The 22,169-nt window shown below is 35.7% G+C and overlaps 2 protein-coding genes across 2 annotated transcripts in view; one reads left to right on the forward strand and one right to left on the reverse strand.

Moving 5' to 3' along the window:
- Positions 1–437: 437 nt before the first annotated feature.
- Positions 438–15,667, reverse strand: LOC107599383 (cap-specific mRNA (nucleoside-2'-O-)-methyltransferase 1-like). The gene is made up of 25 exons (XM_016290966.1): positions 15,463–15,667; positions 15,201–15,352; positions 14,945–15,103; positions 14,756–14,848; positions 13,193–13,264; positions 12,985–13,079; positions 12,832–12,904; positions 12,546–12,744; positions 11,460–11,550; positions 11,144–11,361; positions 8,891–9,023; positions 7,291–7,470; positions 7,125–7,181; positions 6,921–6,978; positions 6,681–6,749; positions 6,594–6,607; positions 5,761–5,940; positions 5,594–5,650; positions 5,390–5,447; positions 5,150–5,218; positions 4,248–4,369; positions 3,975–4,022; positions 3,772–3,884; positions 3,573–3,681; positions 438–1,142 (listed from the first exon to the last, which is right to left on the reverse strand). Exons 1-25 carry the CDS (start codon positions 15,599–15,601, stop codon positions 1,007–1,009), a joined length of 2,694 nt encoding a protein of 897 aa, XP_016146452.1. The 5' UTR covers positions 15,602–15,667; the 3' UTR covers positions 438–1,006.
- A 5,897-nt stretch (positions 15,668–21,564) lies between these two features.
- Positions 21,565–22,169, forward strand: part of LOC107598767 (testis development-related protein) — a 15,601-nt gene continuing 14,996 nt past the window's right edge. Inside the window, exon 1 of the mRNA XM_016290204.1 lies at positions 21,565–21,584. Coding sequence (XP_016145690.1) covers positions 21,573–21,584 — 12 coding nt within the window. The 5' untranslated portion in view covers positions 21,565–21,572. The remainder of the gene's footprint in view (positions 21,585–22,169) is intronic.

Consider the following 22,169-nt stretch of genomic DNA (forward strand, 5'->3'; position numbering starts at 1 on the left):
CCCCCAAATCTAGTTCTCTTCTGGCGTTTGTAAGTTTTCATTGTTCAAACACTTCATTCAGACAGTCTGCTCTTCCAGATTGTGTGGATTCTCAATGCAAGCAGAAACAAACGAAGTGTGTTATCAGCAGAGGTCACAGCTCCAAATCTTCAGTCACAGTTTTCTTTTCCTACAATGGAGCATAAAATCGAATGTTACGTTCGTCTTGGTCTCCTAGCTTTTGTTGAAAAAACTAAAACAAAAAAAAACACAGCTTTCAAATGTCACACCCACATCTTAAAATTCAATCAACAACCGATGAATAGAGTCTAGTCCCACCGCCCTTCGTTTTTTCTTTTTCGGTAAGCCATTACACATAAGAAAACATCTGTCGCTACTTCTATTTCATTGTGACTTTAAACTCATTAGAGACGAATAATGAAGCAGACCACAATTACTCAAGGAATAAACTTCCTCAGTGGTTTAATCTAATCAACATCACGAACAGGTTTAAAATTCAAATCCTCTTCCAAGATCATCAGAAATGGCAATACCCAGTCTAAGATTTTTAAACGCTGAAAGAAACTAAATAAAAATGAGAAAAACAAGGCAACACATGCACACAGTAGAGCGAATGCACACTGTCATGCTGTTTTACATGGTTATCTTCTGGTTTACACTGATGAATAGAATGTGCAGCTACACATCCGATCGATTAGTGGGGGAATAATTCATGTGAGGAAGCAGATTTTAAAGCTCAGGAGAAAAACATGTGGACAAGGGAAAAGCAATGTCATCTAAGTTTCTTGCTCCTCTGAAGATAACGGACACGCAGATACACACCATCGAGCACCAAGACACCCTGTCCTCTAACTCACAGGGGCTATTTTGGAGAAAGCCTTGAAGTGTGAAGAGTTTGAATGTTTCTCAGCGGACTCTCGTAAAAGCTACAGTGCCCCCTGGTGGCGAGGACAATGTACAGTCTGTGCTATGTTCCTTAGTGTGATTGCAATGTGTACGTGTGTTTTCATTGTTGACAGTGCTGATGGATGAAGGAAAGCACGTCGTCTTTAGACAGTTTGTCGGGGTTGACCCGCGTCTGGGAGTCGTGAACTCGGACGCCTTCCTCCCAAGCCCAAAACAGCCTGTCTTGATGACATGCACTGAGAAACAGAAGAATAGAGAGAAACAAACAAATAATGTTACGAAATAAGAAAGCATACATGTGATTTATGAATGAGAATCCACTAAATTACACTTAGTTCAAAAGTTTGGGGTCAGTACGATTTTTTAAATTAAGAAATTAACACCTTTAGCAAGGGTGCATTAAAAAGATCAAAAACGACAGTATAGACTTAAGCCCCGTTCACACCAAGAACGATAACTATAAAGATAACGATATTAGCGTCCACACCAGCGAACGATATCGTCTGTTTATTCTAAGCGCACGCGCGTCTGCCACTTTAAATTCTTGAGCTCGTTACAGCAGGATGGATTCTGATTGCTGTCAGTGTTTTATCGTTCATCAGCTGGAAAAAAATCTTTTTGAAAGTGATCACAATGATATCGTTCCTCTGTATCGTTATCGTTATAGTTGTGGTGTGAACTATGCTATTCTTTAATATTGAGAACGAATTTTAGAACTATATCGTTATCGTTATCTTTATAGTTTTCGTGCTTGGTGTGAACGGGCCTTTACACTTACAAAATTGCAAATAAAAGCTCATCTTTTGAAAGTTCTATTCATCAAAGAGTCCTGGAAAAAAATGTTTAGACAAAAATATAAAGCAGCACAACTGTTTTCAACATTTATAATAAGAAGAAATGTTTCTTAAAGGGTTAGTTCACCCAAAAATGAAAATTAGCTTGTGTTTTACTCACCCCCGAGTCATCCTAGGTGTATATAACTTTCTTCTTTCAGACGAATCCAGTCGAGGTATATTAAAAATGGTCTTTGATCTTTCAAGCCGTTTAATGCCACTCAAGTGTTGCATTGCTTCAGTCCAAAAGAACTTAAATAAAAATCGCCCATCCATAAAAAAAAGTCTCACACGGCTCCGGGGAGTGAACAAAAGCCTTCTGTAGTGAATCGATGCGTTTTTGTAAGAAAAATATCCATATTCAAAACGTAATAATCACTTTAATGTAGCTTGCGCCAACAGTTGTACACGGAAGCAGCTCCGGGCTGATGACGTATGAGTTCAGTGCTGCGCATGCGCCGGTGAGTCTCGTGAAAACCAGCGTTTGTTTACAGGATCAAAAGAAGTAAAGTTTCCTTACTTTAGCAAAGGAAAACCAATCTCCTCTTGGCTTATATCGAAATCCTCCGACATTCTTCTTTACAAATCCTCATTTTGTACTTCTAATTAGTGACCGTTGTTTTGTCTTGATCTCTCCCCTGCGCTTCCGCGTTCGTCACTTCTGAGCAGAGCATGCGCAAAGCCGACCTCATACGTCATTCCCCCGGAACTGCTTCTGTTTACAACAGTGAGCGCAAGCTAGATTCAAATGATTATTACGTTTTAAATATGGATATTTTTCTTACAAAAACGCATCGATTCGCTACAGAAGGTCTTTGTTCACCCCCCAGAGCCGTTTGAGACACTTTATTTTATGGATGGGCGATTTTTATTTAAGCTCTTTTGGACAGAAGCAATGCAACACCCGCTGAGTGCCATGAAACAGCTTGAAAGATCAAATACAATTTTTAATATAACTCCGACTGGATTCGTCTGAAAGAAGAAAGTCATATACACCTAGGATGCCTCTGGGGTGAGTAAAACACAGCCTAATTTTAATTTTTGGGTGAACTAACCCTTTAAGCAGCAAATCAGCATATTACACTGATTCCTGAAGGATCATGTGACACTGAAGACTGGAGAAATGAACATTCAGCTTTGCCATTACAGGAATAAACTACATTTTAAATGACATTAAAACAGTTCTTTTAAACTAATAATATTACTGTTCGTACTGTATTTTTTCATCAAATAAATGCAGCCCTGGCAAGCATAAGAGACTTTCAAAAACATTAGAAAAAATTACCAATCCCAAACTTTTGAACAGTAATCTATGTATTCAATTACACATTTAATTATTTGCTAAAAGGACAATTCAGATCAATTTTAAGCTCACATAACACATTTTTGTGAAAGAATTATTTTAAATGTTTAAACAATAGTTGCACATTTATGTTTTGGAATGCCTTGATTCATAGTACATTACTATAAACATGACTTCTGTTTGTATCTATAAACAACAAAACTATTTTCCATTGTTATCGAAAGCACGCCGCAGCATGCCACTTGTTTTAAACCCAGAACATTCCTTTAATGAGACTACAAAGCAATAACCAAACAGTATTTGAGAAAAATGCAATATGATTAAAAAAGACATTAAAAAGGATGCTGGGGGTTTAGAGAGATACTTGTTTCTTTGAAGGTCAGATGCTGCATAGAGGTCAGTATTCAATATCTTCTTGAAAATTCAAGCTATGTAATGTAATTTTCCTGCTCAGGGCTTCAATCCAAAATTGGTTGCCAGTGCAGTGCAAGTCATGCAGGATTACTTCATATTGGCACTTTAATACTTACTGGAAAGGTGCCACAGAACCAGGCGGCAGTGCATAAGTTGATTCTTTGGTCTGTTTATTGTAGAAAAACTTCCTTTTAGAACTTTTGCTGAACGCCATTGTCCAAGGGTCTGTCAAAAAGAGATAAAATATTTGACAAATTCATCTTTAACAAGGCACTCCACTAATATTATCCTTATTATTTCCTCCCTCTCTCTCACCATTAACTGTTTTGATGATGTAAAGGCCACTGGGGAGGAAGTGACGGTCATCTCTGCCCGTGTATGACAGTCTTGGCATCCCTCCCGAGCTCTTGGTTACCTTCATTTCCAACCTGAGGAACAAAAATAAAAATAATATTAAGTAAAATAGTCATATAAAATTAAAATAATAATAATAATAATAATCTAATGGTGGAACGCACCTCACAAAGATCTTCTCCATCTCCTCTAACCTATACACTTCCTTCACACTAAAAAATAAAAGAGAGAGAAAATGAATGAATGAGGCTGAAACAGCAAGCATACTGACTTGCAGTATCATCATAAACATGAAAGATCCTGTCTAGACTCTAGTAATACACAGTATCTTCATTAATTTTACATACTGCACCCTCCGGTGTTCATAGGACCTCCTGGCCCCCCGGGCTGTCACTGACATAGCAATTAGCACAACCGCAAAGCGAAAGGTATATTACCGGATGGGGTTCATGTCTGGCCTGCTGGGTTTGGACACAGCTTTCACAAACTTCTCCGCCATCTGGATTCTGCACCCAAAAAAAATTCTTGCATTTTGATGATAAACCCTAATCAAAAGCAACTAAAGCTGATATGTGAGGTCAAAATATCAATCATATCTGGAGGACAAGATATCCAATGGGAAATATAACGCTAATAATATAAGAATATAATAACTGTATACAAAAAATACTGACGTTAATTGAAAGTTGTTTTTTTTAAACAGCATTTCTGCAGGTTTTATAAAGGTAAACGTAAGACTTTTTAAGATCTTTGTAAGACTAAGTAAAAAGATTTTAAGAATCTATTGAATGGAACACAATACAGTATTTTATAATCAAAATATTTTCTAATCTTGACAGAACACATATCGTTGGAAAGGTCTGAGTCTCAAGATTCCAATTAACAGAAGTAATATTGTGAGAGAACTCTATAAATTTGTGACAGGAAAATACAAAAAACCTCACAAGAACCTTAATTTTTGTGATATCAACTTCAAATTTGGAACATAACTCACTTAGATATATTTAGATTTTACAGCCATTTTAGATTCTAAAATATTTTGTAAAATATTTATTTTAGATAAAATGAAACTAATTTAGTACAGTACATTTTCTTCACAGTAAACTTAAACTGTACAATTAAAAAAAAAATCAATTATGTCATTGGAAAACATCCAAAAAACTTTTACAATTTTTTTAACAAAAAAATATAATTTATTTTGTTTCCTTTTTATTATGACCCTGACATTACAGACTTCATGTGATTCACCCACTTAACTCTTCTATTCTAGAACATCACATCCACAAGAGCATTACCACATTCCCAGCTAACTTCTCAAAGCCCACACACACACTATTACCTTCACGAGCTCAGAGAACTTTGCTTTCGGATCTGATGTTGGATGAGTGACTCTGGCTTTATCAGGAATCTGCACAAAGATGAAGACGTTCAAGGTCTCAATCATTCTAATCGGCATCAGTTTGTCCTTACACATACCTACACAAAACAATGCTCTTTGAAATCTTTCAGACACCACCACAAAGCACTAAACTAAACCTCAGTCCACTATGAAGCTCGTGGTTATTGTTTTTGGACTCACCCCCCACAGTTTGAGACATTCTTTGCGGATGTCTGCTTGCCTGGGCTCAAACAGTGTCCTACAAAGACACACAGCATTGTTAGTGATGCTTATACAGACTCAGACATGTGCACACAAACACTACAGACATGTGCACACAAACAAATAAAAGAAAGTTTGAGATGAATGCCCTGAAACACACCAGAGGAAGAATGTGTGACTCACGTATCTCTGACGTACGCGTGGATCTTAGCCAGCGCTTTGATTTGTACTGCACAATGGCTGCAAGACAAGGGATCAGAGTTCAATAAATAAACCTAAGCATGAATGAATGCATCGAGAGAGCCAGAGAGAAAGACCAAAAAAAAAGGGTCATAAAGCAATGACGGTACCTTTCATTGGAGTTGATCATGAATTGGAAGAAGTCAGTGTCTCCTTTAATGATGTCCAGAGGGACGACTTCAGTAACGTCTCTGTCTGAGTGTCTGAATTGATTCAGTTTCAGGTTGATGGTGAACATGTATTCTCTGACAGCATCGGTGCCTGGCTTTAAACTCTTGCACACCACATATCTGCAAGCAGACAGCAGTAAAAATCATTCACTAATGCTCATGCTCAATAATCAATTGTAACATAATAATGTGACGTAACTCAAACATTTTACTTTTTCTGTATAAGCATAATAATAATAATAGTGTGTACAATAAGACCAGGAATGTGCGTTAAACTAAATAAATAGGGTAAAATTTTGAGTTTTACAGTTTTATTATTAAAAAAGTCCCACTATGCCAGTGCAAATATATCGGAATTGATCTAAAAAAAAAAAAATCAATAATCAATAGAATCAATAAAAACAAACAATGAATCATACACTACTAGCCAAATGTTTAGAATAATTATGGTCACCAAGATTGCATTTACTTGATTAAAAATACAGCAATATTGTGAAATATTATTGCAATGTAAAATAACCATTTTCTATTTTAATATATTTCAAAATGTAATTTATTCCTGTGATGACAAAGCTGAATTTCCATCAGCCATTACTCCAGTATAAAGTGTCACATGATCATTCAGAAATCATTCTAATATGCTGATTTATTATCAGTGCTGGAAACTGTTGTGCTGCTAAATATTTCTTTGGGAACCTGTGATACTTTTTTTCAGGATTCCTTGATAAAAAGAAAAGCATTTATTTAAAATAGACTTCATGTGATTCACCCACTTAACTCTTCTATTCTAGAACATCACATCCACAAGAGCATTACCACATTCCCAGCTAACTTCTCAAAGCCCACACACACACTATTACCTTCACGAGCTCAGAGAACTTTGCTTTCGGATCTGATGTTGGATGAGTGACTCTGGCTTTATCAGGAATCTGCACAAAGATGAAGACGTTCAAGGTCTCAATCATTCTAATCGGCATCAGTTTGTCCTTACACATACCTACACAAAACAATGCTCTTTGAAATCTTTCAGACACCACCACAAAGCACTAAACTAAACCTCAGTCCACTATGAAGCTCGTGGTTATTGTTTTTGGACTCACCCCCCACAGTTTGAGACATTCTTTGCGGATGTCTGCTTGCCTGGGCTCAAACAGTGTCCTACAAAGACACACAGCATTGTTAGTGATGCTTATACAGACTCAGACATGTGCACACAAACACTACAGACATGTGCACACAAACAAATAAAAGAAAGTTTGAGATGAATGCCCTGAAACACACCAGAGGAAGAATGTGTGACTCACGTATCTCTGACGTACGCGTGGATCTTAGCCAGCGCTTTGATTTGTACTGCACAATGGCTGCAAGACAAGGGATCAGAGTTCAATAAATAAACCTAAGCATGAATGAATGCATCGAGAGAGCCAGAGAGAAAGACCAAAAAAAAGGGTCATAAAGCAATGACGGTACCTTTCATTGGAGTTGATCATGAATTGGAAGAAGTCAGTGTCTCCTTTAATGATGTCCAGAGGGACGACTTCAGTAACGTCTCTGTCTGAGTGTCTGAATTGATTCAGTTTCAGGTTGATGGTGAACATGTATTCTCTGACAGCATCGGTGCCTGGCTTTAAACTCTTGCACACCACATATCTGCAAGCAGACAGCAGTAAAAATCATTCACATGCTCAATAATCAATTGTAACATAATAATGTGACGTTACTCAAACATTTTACTTTTTCTGTATAAGCATAATAATAATAATAGTGTGTACAATAAGACCAGGAATGTGCGTTAAACTAAATAAATAGGGTAAAATTTTGAGTTTTACAGTTTTATTATTAAAAAAGTCCCACTATGCCAGTGCAAATATATCGGAATTGATCTAAAAAAAAAAAAATCAATAATCAATAGAATCAATAAAAACAAACAATGAATCATACACTACTAGCCAAATGTTTAGAATAATTATGGTCACCAAGATTGCATTTACTTGATTAAAAATACAGCAATATTGTGAAATATTATTGCAATGTAAAATAACCATTTTCTATTTTAATATATTTCAAAATGTAATTTATTCCTGTGATGACAAAGCTGAATTTCCATCAGCCATTACTCCAGTATAAAGTGTCACATGATCATTCAGAAATCATTCTAATATGCTGATTTATTATCAGTGCTGGAAACTGTTGTGCTGCTAAATATTTCTTTGGGAACCTGTGATACTTTTTTTCAGGATTCCTTGATAAAAAGAAAAGCATTTATTTAAAATAGAAATCTTTTCTAACAATATACACTACAGTTCAAAAGTTTAGGGTCAGTACATTTTTATTCTTTCTTTTTTTGAAAGAAATTAAAACGTTTATTCAGCAAGGATGTGTTAAATTGTTAAGAAGTGATAGCAAAGATTTATATTGTTAGAAAATATTTATATTTTGAATAAATGCTGTTCTTTTTTACTTTTTATTAATTAAAGAGTCCTGAAAAAATATCGGAGTTTCCCAAAAAATATTTGGCAGCACAACTGTTGCCAACATTGATAATTATAATAATAAAGCAGCATATTAAAATGATTTCTGCAGGATCATGTGACACTTTATACTGGAGTAACGGCTGATGGAAATTCAGCTTTGCATCACAGAAATAAATTATATTTTAAAGTATAATAAAATAGAAATCATTATTTTAAATTGTAATAACATTTTGCAAAATTATTGTTTTTTCCTGTATTTATGATCAAATAAATGCAGCCTTGATGAGCATAAGAGACTTCTTTAAAAAACATTACATGTCTTACTGATCCCAAACTTTTGACCAGTAGTGTATATAAACCATAAGAGACTAGTTCTTTCATTAAAAATCGTATTTATTCCAAACTTATGACTGGTAGTGTAAATAAAAAATAAAATATAGCATTGAAGTTTCAGCCAATTTCTGCATTTTCAAGTCAAGAAAAAAAGTATATATTAATATGCTGAACAGAGAAACCCAGGTATATAGAAGTTTCAGTGTCCATTGCCAGGAGCTCTCTCACGCTCTCAAAGTGAGTCATGGACGATGAACACAAACCTCTCTGAATTGGCAGGCCGGCTGGTGACGGGTTTGAACAGCGAGACCCTCTCGAAGCAGAGGTAGAGCAAATAAATCAAGCCCACGCTGAACGGTGTGAACAGGTCAAACGTCTTGCACACAAAATGGCCTCCTGTAAAACAGAAAGATTTTGAGTTGAGAAGTTGAAGCAAAAGTGTTTAAATAATTAATATTCATCTATTTAAATAGACCATATAATTGAAAACAACCAATCACAACATAGCTCATTTATATAATTTTAAAGGCACAGTAACAAAAAAAGCCTGTTCAAATAAAAAATTAAAGAGAAACAATAGAAAAATGTTCATGTAAAACTAAACGTACAAACTTTTGACTAAAAAAAGTGGACTTCCAAAAATAAAATAAAATAAAAAATAAAAAAAAAGGATGTACTCTAGAAAGGTTTTAAAATATGGCTCTTCAATGCTAGAACCGTTAAAAGTATTACCGTTGATTTGATACAGCTAAAATGAGCTCTCAAGTAACCAAGTCTTCACTCAGTCACATAATTACCTTCCTAATTAGGATTTCAGAATAAATAGACTTGTCTGGGTGCATCCCAAGATAAAATCCAAACAGATCTGAGACAAGAGGCTGTACAATAATATCAAGGCAAGAAAAGGCATTAAATAATCTTCAAAGCCTTGAGAAAGACATCATTAAAGAGATGAGATTATTTGGAGCCGCTGTTAAAGAACTGGCTGTCCTCCAAAACTGAGTGTCTGGGACTGAAGAAAAACCATGAGACCTATGGTAAGCCAAAAGAAGATACAGTGTTCCATGACAAAGATAGAAGATGCACTACTGATGTCGAACGTCCCTAGAGTGGAGCACGATAAAGTTTTAATGATACTTCTTCAACATCAGGGGAACGAAAACTCATGAAGAGGAAGGGGAAAAAAATAGACTGAGTGAAACCAAAAACATCCTTGAGGAAAACAAGGATTTTGAGTAATTTAACCAAGACAACAACTCATCTTTCAATAAGAAAATGGCCAAATCATACGCAAAAATCCCCAAAAATGGTGGTCCATAAAAATCCAGACCTCCATTCAAACATCTATGGAATAAAACTGCTAATCTCAAATGAACACAATCCAATTTGAACTACCAATTAACTCCAGAGTTTCACAACTATCTACAGAGCAGATAAAAACTAATCTTACCAAATAGTGTATCTGCAATTAGATTAAATTAAATAAAAAAAGTGTGTTTGCAAGCTTGAACTGAATGTAATGAGACAAATAGAGAAAATAATAGCACACACAGTAAAGTCTTTCTATTGAATCACAGCAAGCACACAACATTAAAAAAAATGTAGTCTGAATCTAGGCCTGGGCGATAAAACGGTATCGATATTTATCGATGGTATACCTTCTGCGATAACGATAGAAAAAATGTTCGATATACGCCCGTACTATGAGTTATGCAGACAGCACACACAAACACGAGCGAATCACAAACACACTGAGCCCGCTAACCAATCTGAGCCCATTGCGTATTTCTGAGGGAGGGGCTTCATAGAACCAGGAACTCAACAGACCGTTTTAACGAGAATGGAAACAGTGGTGTAGAATAAAGGTAAAATGTGTGAAAATAATGCGTTTTACTTTTTTTAACGAAGCATGAACACATTACACTGCACCCCATAAACACAATCAAGCTTTCGAAAAAAAGCTCATCAACCACCCCTTTAATACAGTTTTATGCAGAAGTTTGGGCACCCCTGGTAATTATCATAATTTAAGTTTATAATCTGCTGGGCTTTCGAAGCAGCAACTTCATTTGGATATAATTGACACCTTATGGAAACAGTAACATTTCAGTTCTGAAATAACATTTATTGATTCAACAGAAACAATGCAATGCGAGTCATAACAAAAACAGACAGGTGCAAAACTTTGTGCACCCCAATGGAATAATTACATCAATATTTAGTAGAGCCTCCTTTTGCCGAAATAACAGCCTGTAGACGCTTCTTATAGCCACTGATAAGTCCCTGAATTCTGGCTGCAGGTATTTTGGACCATTCTTCCTTGCAAAATGTCTCCAGTTCAGTCAGGTTTGATGGTTTCTGAAGATGGACAGCCCACTTCAAATCATTCCATAGATTTTCGATGATGTTCAAGTCTGGGGACTGGGATGGCCATTCTAGAACACTGTATCTGTGCATAAATTCCTTGGTAGATTTGGAACAATGCTTTGGATCATTGTCCTGCTGAAATAACCAACCCCATTGTAACTTCAACCTCTTGACTGATTCTTGAACATTCTTCTTAAGAATCTGCTGATACTGGGTGGAATCCATGCGACCCTCAACTTTGACAAGGTTTCCAGTACCTGTGCTTGCCACACATCCCCATAGCATGATGGATCCTCCACCAAATTTTACAGTAGGGAGCAGGTTCTTCTCCTGGAATGCGGTGTTCATTTTCCGCCCATGCAAAGCGCTTTTGGTTGTGACCAAATAACTCTTATCTTAGTTTCATCTGTCCACAGCACATTATTCCAAAATCATTCTGGCTTGTCCAGATGAGCCTTTGCATACCTCAAACAAGACTGCTTGTTGGCAGTACGCAGAAAAGGCTTTTTCCGCATCCCCCTTCCATTGAGCTGTGCTTTGTACAAAGTACGCTGGACTGTGGAACGATGTACAACGACACCATCGGCAGCAAGATGTTCTTGGAGCTCTTTGGAGGTGGTCTGTGACCATTCTCACCATTCTTCGCCTTTCAGATATTTTTCTCGGCCTACCTTCCTTCACAAGGACTGTTCCTGTGGCCCTCCATTTTCTAACTATATTTCTGACTGTGGAGACCTTAAACCTTTGTGATAACTTTTTGTATCCTTCTCCTAATTGATATTGATGAATTATCCTAGTTAAGTCTTTAGGGAGTTCTTTTGAGGTTCCCATGTTGCTACTTACCAGTAGAGAAGCAAAGAGAAGCACACCTTGAATACCCTTTTTCATGATTGCACTGCAAAAAATGGCTTATCTTTTATCTTATATTTTGCTTAAAACAAGTAAAATGATCTGCCAGTGGGGTAAGTAAAATACTCTTGTTTTACGAATATTTTACTTACCCCACTGGCAGATCATTTTACTTGTTTTAAGCAAAATGCACTTAATTTCGTTTCCTAAAATATCTTAAGTCAACTGGCTTATTTAGTACAAGTATCTTGATTTAAGAATTTTTTTAATATATATTTTGACTAGAAACAAGACAAAAATAGTAAAGTAAGATAAGCCATTTTTTGCAGTGTGGTAGCACCTGTGTTTTCAGTCTAATGTTCATTGAGCCATTCAAATCAATTTTGAGTTGCAATCAATCAGCATTAAGTGACTACAGGTATTCGAATCACCACAATTGAAAAGGGTGGCCAAACTTTTGCACTCTCTATTTTTTACATTTGATTTTATTTCATACTCCTCAAAACTGCTACACTAAGAATTTTTGTCTGAAAAACAACACATTATCCAGCTTTCTCTAAAAAATGACTGGCATATCACTACAATCTTTTCTTAAAAAGACAGAGCAAATTATTATGCAGCCCTTGTGCTGCCTTGTTGTGTATTTCTACATTAATCGATACAGTAAAAATGTTAGATTGTTGTTTTTTTGTTCATGCATACCATAATAGGCCTCAAAGAGCTCGCTGGGAGCAGCATAGAAATCTTCCAGTTTGAAATCGTTGGCTCCTTTGAGCGTCATCCCGAAACCTTTCGCATGCCAGTGCCGCCGCCACAACACATACTCTGAGAATCCTCCTGGTCCTGCACATACGTCTCCAAAATACAGCAACTCACCATCCTTATCACGCGTCTGGGGCTTCTACACACACAGACATCCAATTCAGAAATTTAATTACAGCACTTATTTCAATCCATAATGCCACAGCTTGTGTAACTGTGGTCTCACCCCTTGAAAATCCTTTGGGTTAGTGAACATATAGTCAAAAACATGATCCATGTTCGCCATCTTCATAGCAGCTCTGAGGAGAAAACAGAGAAAGAAATTTAGAAAAGATATGCTTCTCTTATTACATTGTATGCATGTGGAGACGCCACCCACCTGTTGAGAAAGAAAGCCCCTCGGATTGTTTCATAAGGGTTTGACCGAGTACGCGCTCGCCTCATCTCCTCCCCCTCCAAGTTATCAAACACAGTCTGAAAAGAAATACAAATAAAATGACGTGTTACATTATTACAAGACACAGAGCACTATGTGTTTTGGTCTTATGCAAGACTGGAGAAACATAAGAAATGTCTGACACACTCACTTTGCAGCGAAGAAGGAGATGCAGTAGATTCTCAGAGCAAAATTCCGTTTCATCATCAATTTTTAATTTTTTCTAAAAATATAAGCATAGGTATTGGTATAAACATGGAAAGCTGATAAACAACATTTTTATATGAATGTACACTACCGTTCAAAAGTTCAGATTCATTAAGATTTTGTTTTTAAAGAAATTAATACTTTTATTGAGCAAAGACACATTAAAGTGATCAAAAGTGATAGTAAACATGTTTATAGAAAGATATTAAAGATATTTATTTTCAAATAAATGCTATTATTTTGGACTTTCTATTCAAAGAATGAAAAATGTATCAGTATATACACAAACATTAAGCAGCACAACTGTTTTCCTCATTGATAATAATAAGAAATGTTTCTTGAGCAACAAATCAGCATATTAGAATGATTTCTGAATGATCGTTGAAAACTGGAGAAACAGTCTAGCTTTTTTTTTTTTTTTTTTTTACATTTTAAAATAAAACACTGTTATTTTAAATTGTAATTAATTCACAATATTACTCTTTAAATGCAGCCTTGGTGAACATAAGAGACTTCTTTCAACAAGCAAAAAACAACATTTAAAAAAAAAAATCTAACCAATCCCAAACTTTTGAGCATAGTGTATTAGGGAATTTATATTAATGTGAAAAAAAGGGGAAAGCATACATTTTACATACTATAACTTGTCACATTATTTCTCACCATTTTAATTTCCCTTTTTTGTAACAGGTAAAAAATCTAAAATAATCTAAATAATTTTCATGCAAATTTTGAATTTTTACTAAAGAAAACATGGCAGCACTTGATATGCATTTATGCGCACTAGGCTGAGGTGAAATTTCTGGAGTCAAAATGCAGATAAATAAGATGGAAATGTGCTTCAAAAATGGGAAACATTTGGAAGGGAACCCAGCATATAATAATTGTAAAAGAATGATCAAATGTTTAAATGAAAAACAGCATGGCAGTACTACAGTATGAGAGATTAATTTATAAAAGTACAAACATTTGATTTAATCTCTTAAATCATACAAGGTCATAAAAGTGGCATGAAGAAGTGGGTTTCAATCTAAATAATTTTCATGCAAATTTTGAATTTTTACTAAAGAAAACATGGCAGCACTTGATATGCATTTATGCGCACTAGGCTGAGGTGAAATTTCTGGAGTCAAAATGCAGATAAATAAGATGGAAATGTGCTTCAAAAATGGGAAACATTTGGAAGGGAACCCAGCATATAATAATTGTAAAAGAATGATCAAATGTTTAAATGAAAAACAGCATGGCATGCATTTTCATGTCAACTACCCATTTACAGTTGGTGAGGTCTTTATTGTAGCCAATTATGAGATGCAGAGGTTTATTAGTCAAGCTAATATTTATAAAACACTGTTTGCACCACAGACCCATGTGAACAAGAGACAACAAATAAGTGAGCAAAAATAACTTTAGTCAGATGATGACTAATCTTTTTTTACCGTAAAAGAATAAGCATTTGATCTAAAACAAATCATTTCAGTTCATCAGGTAATATGTGCTGCAATACCTGGCCCATAGTCATCCAGTCCTTCAGCTCATCTGCATCTGGGATCTCTGGAGAACTTTCTGGAAACCACGTCACTGATTCTAAAGCACTTGGCTGAGAGTAAAAATTAGATGAGGGAGAAATAATGGTCCTGGACTACTAAGGTTTCTGTTTTAAAACTGAAGAACACTGTTGGAAATGTTGGCGTACCTCCGGCTCATCTTGCCAGTCTACATTGAGGTCACCCTGGAAGCCCTTCAGGGTCAGACCCAAACCTCGCCTCCCACGCTGGGTCGATGTTTCTACGATCTCTTTCCGCCCTTGACCGAACTTTCCCAAACCCTCGCCTTCTCTGAAACCCATTTTGGCCTGAAGGAAGGAGAGGAGGAGACCATTTTAATGTGTTAATATGCATGTAACAGGCTGACAAGACAGTAAAATGAATAACAGGAGGTGCTTATTTTACCATGAGTTTCTGAGAGACTCTGTTATACATAGAAAAATTGGAAGAGGCTTCAGAAGAGGCATCGTTGCCCTCGGCATTCTGGGAATTAGAAGGCCTGGAGAAACTGGGTTTGTGGTCCTCAACATCGCTGAGAGACTCACTCTGACTTGAGTCTGGGAGACAAAAAATGGGACACGCTTACAGAAACTTACACTGTATAATCTAAGTATGTGGACACGCGAACATCACAGTGTAAAGTGCCATAAGGAAACTCCTCTCTAACCCTGACTGGTGGTTCTTTGAGAAGACTCCTCATCTTCATCAGAGGAGTCCTCACGGACAGCCTTCCTCTTCTTCAGAGGCTCGTCTGATGCTTGTGCCCGTCTCTTCATCTTAAATTCAAGAGGTCCAAGAACCTGCATTCATTCAAAAACACGAGATCACAGGATTAAATCCCAAAACAAAGATGCATAACATGGACTTAAATTTCAACAATCATCAAGATTTTAGGTTAACATTTCAATTAACGTATAAAAGAGTGTATATTTTGAGTGCTATAAGTGGTAACCTAAGTTTACCATGATTTCTTTTTTGTTTGTTTTTTTACAATTTACAATTACCCTTTGCCTTCGCAAGTTTATTTCTTTAAAACAAGAGAGCAGAAGTGAATACGGTAAAAAAAAAAATATATATATATATATATATATATATATATATATTAATATCATCATACTTCCCCAGCTGATTAATCACAGAACATTAAGACAAACTTTTTGTAATACTTGTTTCTGAAATGTTATATTTAAATATGCAAACGAGACATTATCAAATTAAATTTGCACACATTTCCAGAACAGAAATCTGAACATTGGATAAAGCCATGGTTGATATTCTTGTTTCATTTTGTTGACATATTAGATTTAAAAGGTATTTACAGAGGGGGTTTTGGATCTCTTTTCCTTACTCCATAAATCAGAAAATACTGTCAACACAACAGGCAGAAAAATTCTACATCTTCACTATGTTATCAGGAATAAAATGTTGTATAAAACAGGCAAAGTTATATGAACAAAACCCTCTCTAAAAATAGAGAGAGGAATAAAATAGAAAGTAATTGCGACTGAAGTGGAGATTTCAGACACAGTGCATCAGAATAAAACTAATTTTGAGAAAACTGCCTTAAAATATGTCTTGTAATTAACAGTAACAGATCAAGTGTAATAAAATATGCACTTAAATTTGTATTATGCATATTTTCTAGCCATTACTTTGAAAAAAAGACATTTTATGAAAGCAAAATATTCCAAAACTGGCCCAAAAACAATGATTTTGCCTGTAGTGTTTTGCCTTAAAGGGGTCATATGATGCTTTTTTAAAGATCATTATTTTGTGTATTTGGTGTAACAGAATATGTTGACATGCTTTAATGTTCAAACAACACATTATTTTTCAAATACTGTACATTATTGTAGGTCCTCTATGCCCCGCCTCTCTCAAACGCTTCGTTTTCTACAAAGTCCCTCCTTCTGACAAGCGCAGTCTGCTCTGATTGGCCAGCTGACCCAGTGCATTGTGATTGGCCGAACACCGCAAGCACTCGTCGGAAATGTAACGCCCCTTACCATAATCGTGAGCTTCATCTTTCAAAATAAATGTAAAGACAGAGCCTGAAAGGGGAACAGAGTCGCGTGACAGACACAGTGATGAAGCTGGTATGTGTGCAGTACACAAGCCACGGTTAAGACAGCTGACTCCACTGTGATGTGACCCCCCCACCCCCTCTCCCTCTCTCTCTCTCTTGTTCTCTCTCTCACGCTCTCTCTCTTGTGCACACACACACGATGCGCAAAACTCCGCATTTGAACAGTCAATAGCAAATACTTCCAATATTCCATAATGTAAAATAGTTTTACATTAAAGTACAGTTTGTCACATATGTCAAATACCCATATAAGTGAATAAATGTTGAGCTGGAATTCTATAATTGTGTTCATCGTGCCATTCTTAAGATTTAAAAACTGAAAACTGTTTAAAAACAGATTTAAAGAAAAAAAATAAACTGTAAAACCTTAAAACGTGATGCTAATAAATAATAGTGCTGCATTTATCATAATTTCTTGTAATGTATGGTAATGTATGTAGTTTGATATACAAGTAAGCATCTAAAAAATCAAAGTGACTGAGCATATAAGAGATACAGTAGGGCAGAATAAATCACAGTAAAGCAGATACAGATGAGACCAAATTAGACCAAATAAATAATAATAATAATAATAATAAATAGAAATATTATTTGTTATTAATTTATAAAGCAAATTAATTTATATTTCAAATGTTTAACTGTTACTTGATTTAAAATCAATAAAAAACACTGAAATAACTATATTTGCAGTAATTGTTTCCCTTTGGAATTTGAAAGTTTTTTTTATTTTTTTTATTTTATATCAGAATCACAGTCTTGTATCCACAAGAAAATGGATCTCGAGCCCAATGACATGAGACGCTTGCTCCAAATCTCTAAAACTCTCTTTGTAGCTATTTTAGGAAACAGATTCGGCTGGAATTAAGCACCGTTGGCATTTTGGTGTTTGTTTCCATTAATAATGTTTTTCATGATATAAATTATTCTTCCCTTTTTAAGGGAAGGTTCAAACTGGAAGCACTTTATATAGTAGTTGAGTGTAATATACACTCAATTGTTTGCACTTTAAATCGTATTCATGGAAACTGCTATGAAACTATATTTATGTTGATAAGCTTCTTATAAGTCTTAATCCTGATCTAGGAAATTCAGTAATACTTCATAAACTTGTCTGAAATAGCATGTATTTCTGAGAACTGCTTCCTGGATCGATCTTCTCTCATCTCATGCTCATAGAAGACCCATGAACACTGACCTTTGACCTTTTGCTTTTAGACTCAGGCGGCGCGGACCGGTTTGCAGAGGGAGGGGCCCGTTGTACCCCGCCTTGCCATGCTGTTAGGCCTTGTGGGTATTGGGATGTCAGGATACAGCTCTCGCCAGCTGACCTTATACCACAAGCCATCGCCACATCTCCTGCGGTGAAACACAAAGCAGCAAACAGAGAGAAAACGCATCGCTTATGTTAAAAGGTGCGTTCTTTCTTGAACAAGCTCAGAGATCATGCATCCATTTGTTTATAGATTTACCACACCATGCTGAAGCTCATAGTCTTGCTTTGGTTGCGAAGATGGCTGATTCTCAACCATGCTCTCCCAAACTTGTTCTCTGGCAACAAGGGAGTGAATTAATGCTTTGACTTTTGAAATTTAATTTAAAAAATGCATTGAGGATGCATAACGGACACAAAGTGACAAATGGGATATTTGATGGTCCTGTGGACCTCAAGGATGCTTCAAAGTCTACTTCAATTAAACATTTGGGACAGGGGTTCACTTATCACCTCGATTATATTTTTGATATAATATGTAATGAATTTTTGGCAATCCCAAAAATAATTTTACTCTTTGTACACCTGAAGTTCCTAAAGAAGACCAACACAGGCTCCACAGTCAATGCAAACCAGCCAACAACAAATCCAGCTGTCACCGTGCAAACATTATAATGCTGAAGTATGGCTATTGATTTTCTTAAAGTAATTTTAAGAGACATATTGCTCTAATGAAGAGAGCAATTTCAGCTGACCTTATACCACAAGCCATCGCCACATCTCCTGCGGTGAAACACAAAGCAGCAAACAGAGAGAAAACGCATCGCTTATGTTAAAAGGTGCGTTCTTTCTTGAACAAGCTCAGAGATCATGCATCCATTTGTTTATAGATTTACCACACCATGCTGAAGCTCATAGTCTTGCTTTGGTTGCGAAGATGGCTGATTCTCAACCATGCTCTCCCAAACTTGTTCTCTGGCAACAAGGGAGTGAATTAATGCTTTGACTTTTGAAATTTAATTTAAAAAATGCATTGAGGATGCATAACGGACACAAAGTGACAAATGGGATATTTTATGGTCCTGTGGACCTCAAGGATGCTTCAAAGTCTACTTCAATTAAACATTTGGGACAGGGGTTCACTTAGCACCTCGATTATATTTTTGATATAATATGTAATGAATTTTTGGCAATCCCAAAAATAATTTTACTCTTTGTACACCTGAAGTTCCTAAAGAAGACCAACACAGGCTCCACAGTCAATGCAAACCAGCCAACAACAAATCCAGCTGTCACCGTGCAAACATTATAATGCTGAAGTATGGCTATTGATTTTCTTAAAGTAATTTTAAGAGACATATTGCTCTAATGAAGAGAGCAATTTCAGCAGGTCACCTTCATAGCTATGAGTCACAGTCGCCATTTACAGGACAGGGCTTCATCTTTAAAATACATTGAGCATTTAATGTCCTACTTGTCTAAACCAAGCAATTTCCCTCTGGCTGTCAGGAAGTATAATTCATATAATTCATATGACTAAAAATGCATATACAGTATTATATACTGTATATTTTAAGTGTTTTTATACATATATTTATTTGCTTTTATCTATCTAAAAGATAAACTCATTTTTATTTTATTTTATATTCTTACATAATTAATTATATATTGTCATACTTGTGATTTTGTTTGTATAAAGAGTTTTTGAGTTTGAATGTACATATAATGTAAATAAGTTTATTTAATTTGAAATGTATTTATGTTACAGAAATTGTATATAACAAAGTATGTATTTATACATTCTTTAGCTTTGAGAGTAGGACAGTGTTTTTTGATGGGCCTCCAGCTTTCCATTCTCAAGCGTGTACAGAAATCCTCATCTGGCTTTTCTCTTCCAATTTGGGCCTGGCACCAACCTCAGTGTCACTCAGACTAAGCAGACTTAAATTTGTAACCCCAGAACGACCCATGAAGGACACTAGCCTATCAGAAACTCTTTCCTAACTAGGCATCTGATCAATATGATCTCATAAAAGTGTTTATTTATGGAAAAAAATTGTGTGTTTTGGCACTGACTAATGTAACGAATGTCTCACCGACAGCTAAATGTCATTGGTTGTGTGAATGGGACAGGACTGATGTGAACTTGAGAGCGCTGAGTCATGTAATGATTTATTATTATTCTTATTTATTGTTGTTGTTGTTGTTGTTGTTAATAATAATTATAACAATAATGATGATGATGATGATGAAAATGGTTGTGCTGCTTTATTTTGTGGAAATACATTGTAATAATTTTTTTAGCAAAAGAACATCCTGTATTTGAAATACGATTTTTTTTTGTAAGATTATAAATGTCATACTGTCGCTTTTGATCAATTTTATATATCCTTGCTGAATAAAAGTATTGATTTCTTTTAAAAAATAAAATACAATTTTGAACGGTAGTGTGTAGATGCACATGTATCTTTGGTTTAAAGCATGCAAAAACAGTCTTCACAGCTCGCAGATGATTTCTGTGCACATCCTAAATCAGACATGACTCCTATCACACCAACACAGGTCCTGTTTATGTATTTACTGTAAACATGCCTGTATAAAGATGATGTCTGATGACCCTTCTGATCTGTAGTTTCTCTCTCTGTGTGTGTGTTTGTTTTCTCAGGTAAGGTCAGCTTTTCTGTCTTGTTTGTTGTGTGTAAATTGTAATATTATAGTGTAAGCTGCTGTTTCCAAGCTATTCTTGAAGTCTGCCAGAACCCACAGTGAGAAACAGTCAACTTCATAAACAGCTTCATAACCCTCATAAATTCATAATCTCCTTAATGAAGGCCCCGAGGAGACTTTATGCTCTGCATGTGTTCAAATTCTTTAAGCAGTTAACAAAGAGTACATTATTTACAGTTAAAGCATGGGAACATTCACATCACATGAACACATTTATACATTATATATCCAGCTAATGTCTGATAAGCAACACTATTGATTAAACGGAAACCTTTACACTGAAAGTCAAGTGGACATGCTCCTTAGCTCTTCACAAAGAGTGTATTCTTCACCAGTGGTGGACAGTAACGAAGTAGTTTTACTTCGTTACTGTACTTAAGTACATTTTTCAAGTATCAGTACTTTACTGGAGTAGTTTTATTTTGAGAAACTTTTACTTTTACTTCACTACATTTCAAAGCATAAGATCGTACTTTTTACTTCACTACATTTCATCAAACTTATCGTTACTCCTTATAATATATCACATGCTCCAGACGCAGAAGCAGTGTCTGATTCATGAACGAACTGATTCTTTTCATTGAACCCGTTAAATCGGTTCGCAAATCGCACCAAACGATTCATTCACGAATTGGAATGATCCGATTGCAGCAGTCGACAACTCACTGATTCAAATGAACCGTTTAGTGCGAGTCTCCAGTGAACTGAATTCACAAGTAACAACCAGGAGATCTTGTGAGCGCGAGCGCGTCTGATGCTGTTAAAAGTAAGTTATAATGTCGAATTTTAGGATTAACAGTTGTTTGTGAACTAAATCTGCTGTAAAGGGTGATCTGTTTAAGTCTTGAATGCAGACACATTAACATCAGAGTCTCTATGTTTTAGGTCAAAAAACATTAAAATAACACAGATTAAATAAAATAATTCATGCACGTTCATCTTCCCCGCTGCTGTAACGTTAGCAGTTTTACTAAAATGCTATGAATTTAGCCCTATGTGACGTCTGTTTTTTTATTTTTTTTGTCAGCACACATAGCCTAAGTTACTATGTATCTGGATCAACTAGCCGAGTAGACAAATGTTTATTCATAGCCATGCTGAAAATAAGTCAATAATGTTAGCTGATGCTAACTGTCTAGCTAACGAGTTTGCTGGTGCTAAATTGAGGTAATTTTTTAAAAATAGTCCAAATATTTTTATTCAATAACCTAGATAGATTACATCTAAGGGAAAAAGAAAGGATGTGATGTTCAGAACATGGTAACTACAGTAATTATCAAAGTGGGAGGTGATGCCCTCTGGGGGCATTTGGCCAGGGGTGTTTTTACACCACAGACAAGGTTTGAGAAGA

This window comes from Sinocyclocheilus grahami, unplaced genomic scaffold (genome assembly GCF_001515645.1).
Source record: "Sinocyclocheilus grahami isolate Dianchi unplaced genomic scaffold, SAMN03320097.WGS_v1.1 scaffold13.1, whole genome shotgun sequence".
Lineage (NCBI taxonomy): Eukaryota > Metazoa > Chordata > Actinopteri > Cypriniformes > Cyprinidae > Sinocyclocheilus > Sinocyclocheilus grahami.

Excerpts from the sequence above, each read along its gene's own strand:
- LOC107599383 (XM_016290966.1), bottom strand. The coding sequence starts at position 15,601 with ATGCAGGTTCTTGGACCTCTTGAATTTAAGATGAAGAGACGGGCACAA. Across the intron at positions 13,265-14,755 it reads ACTGGATGACTATGGGCCAG|AAAAAATTAAAAATTGATGA; the intron begins GTATTGCAGCAC and ends TTATATTTTTAG. Across the intron at positions 3,885-3,974 it reads ATGGAGAAGATCTTTGTGAG|GTTGGAAATGAAGGTAACCA; the intron begins GTGCGTTCCACC and ends TTTGTTCCTCAG.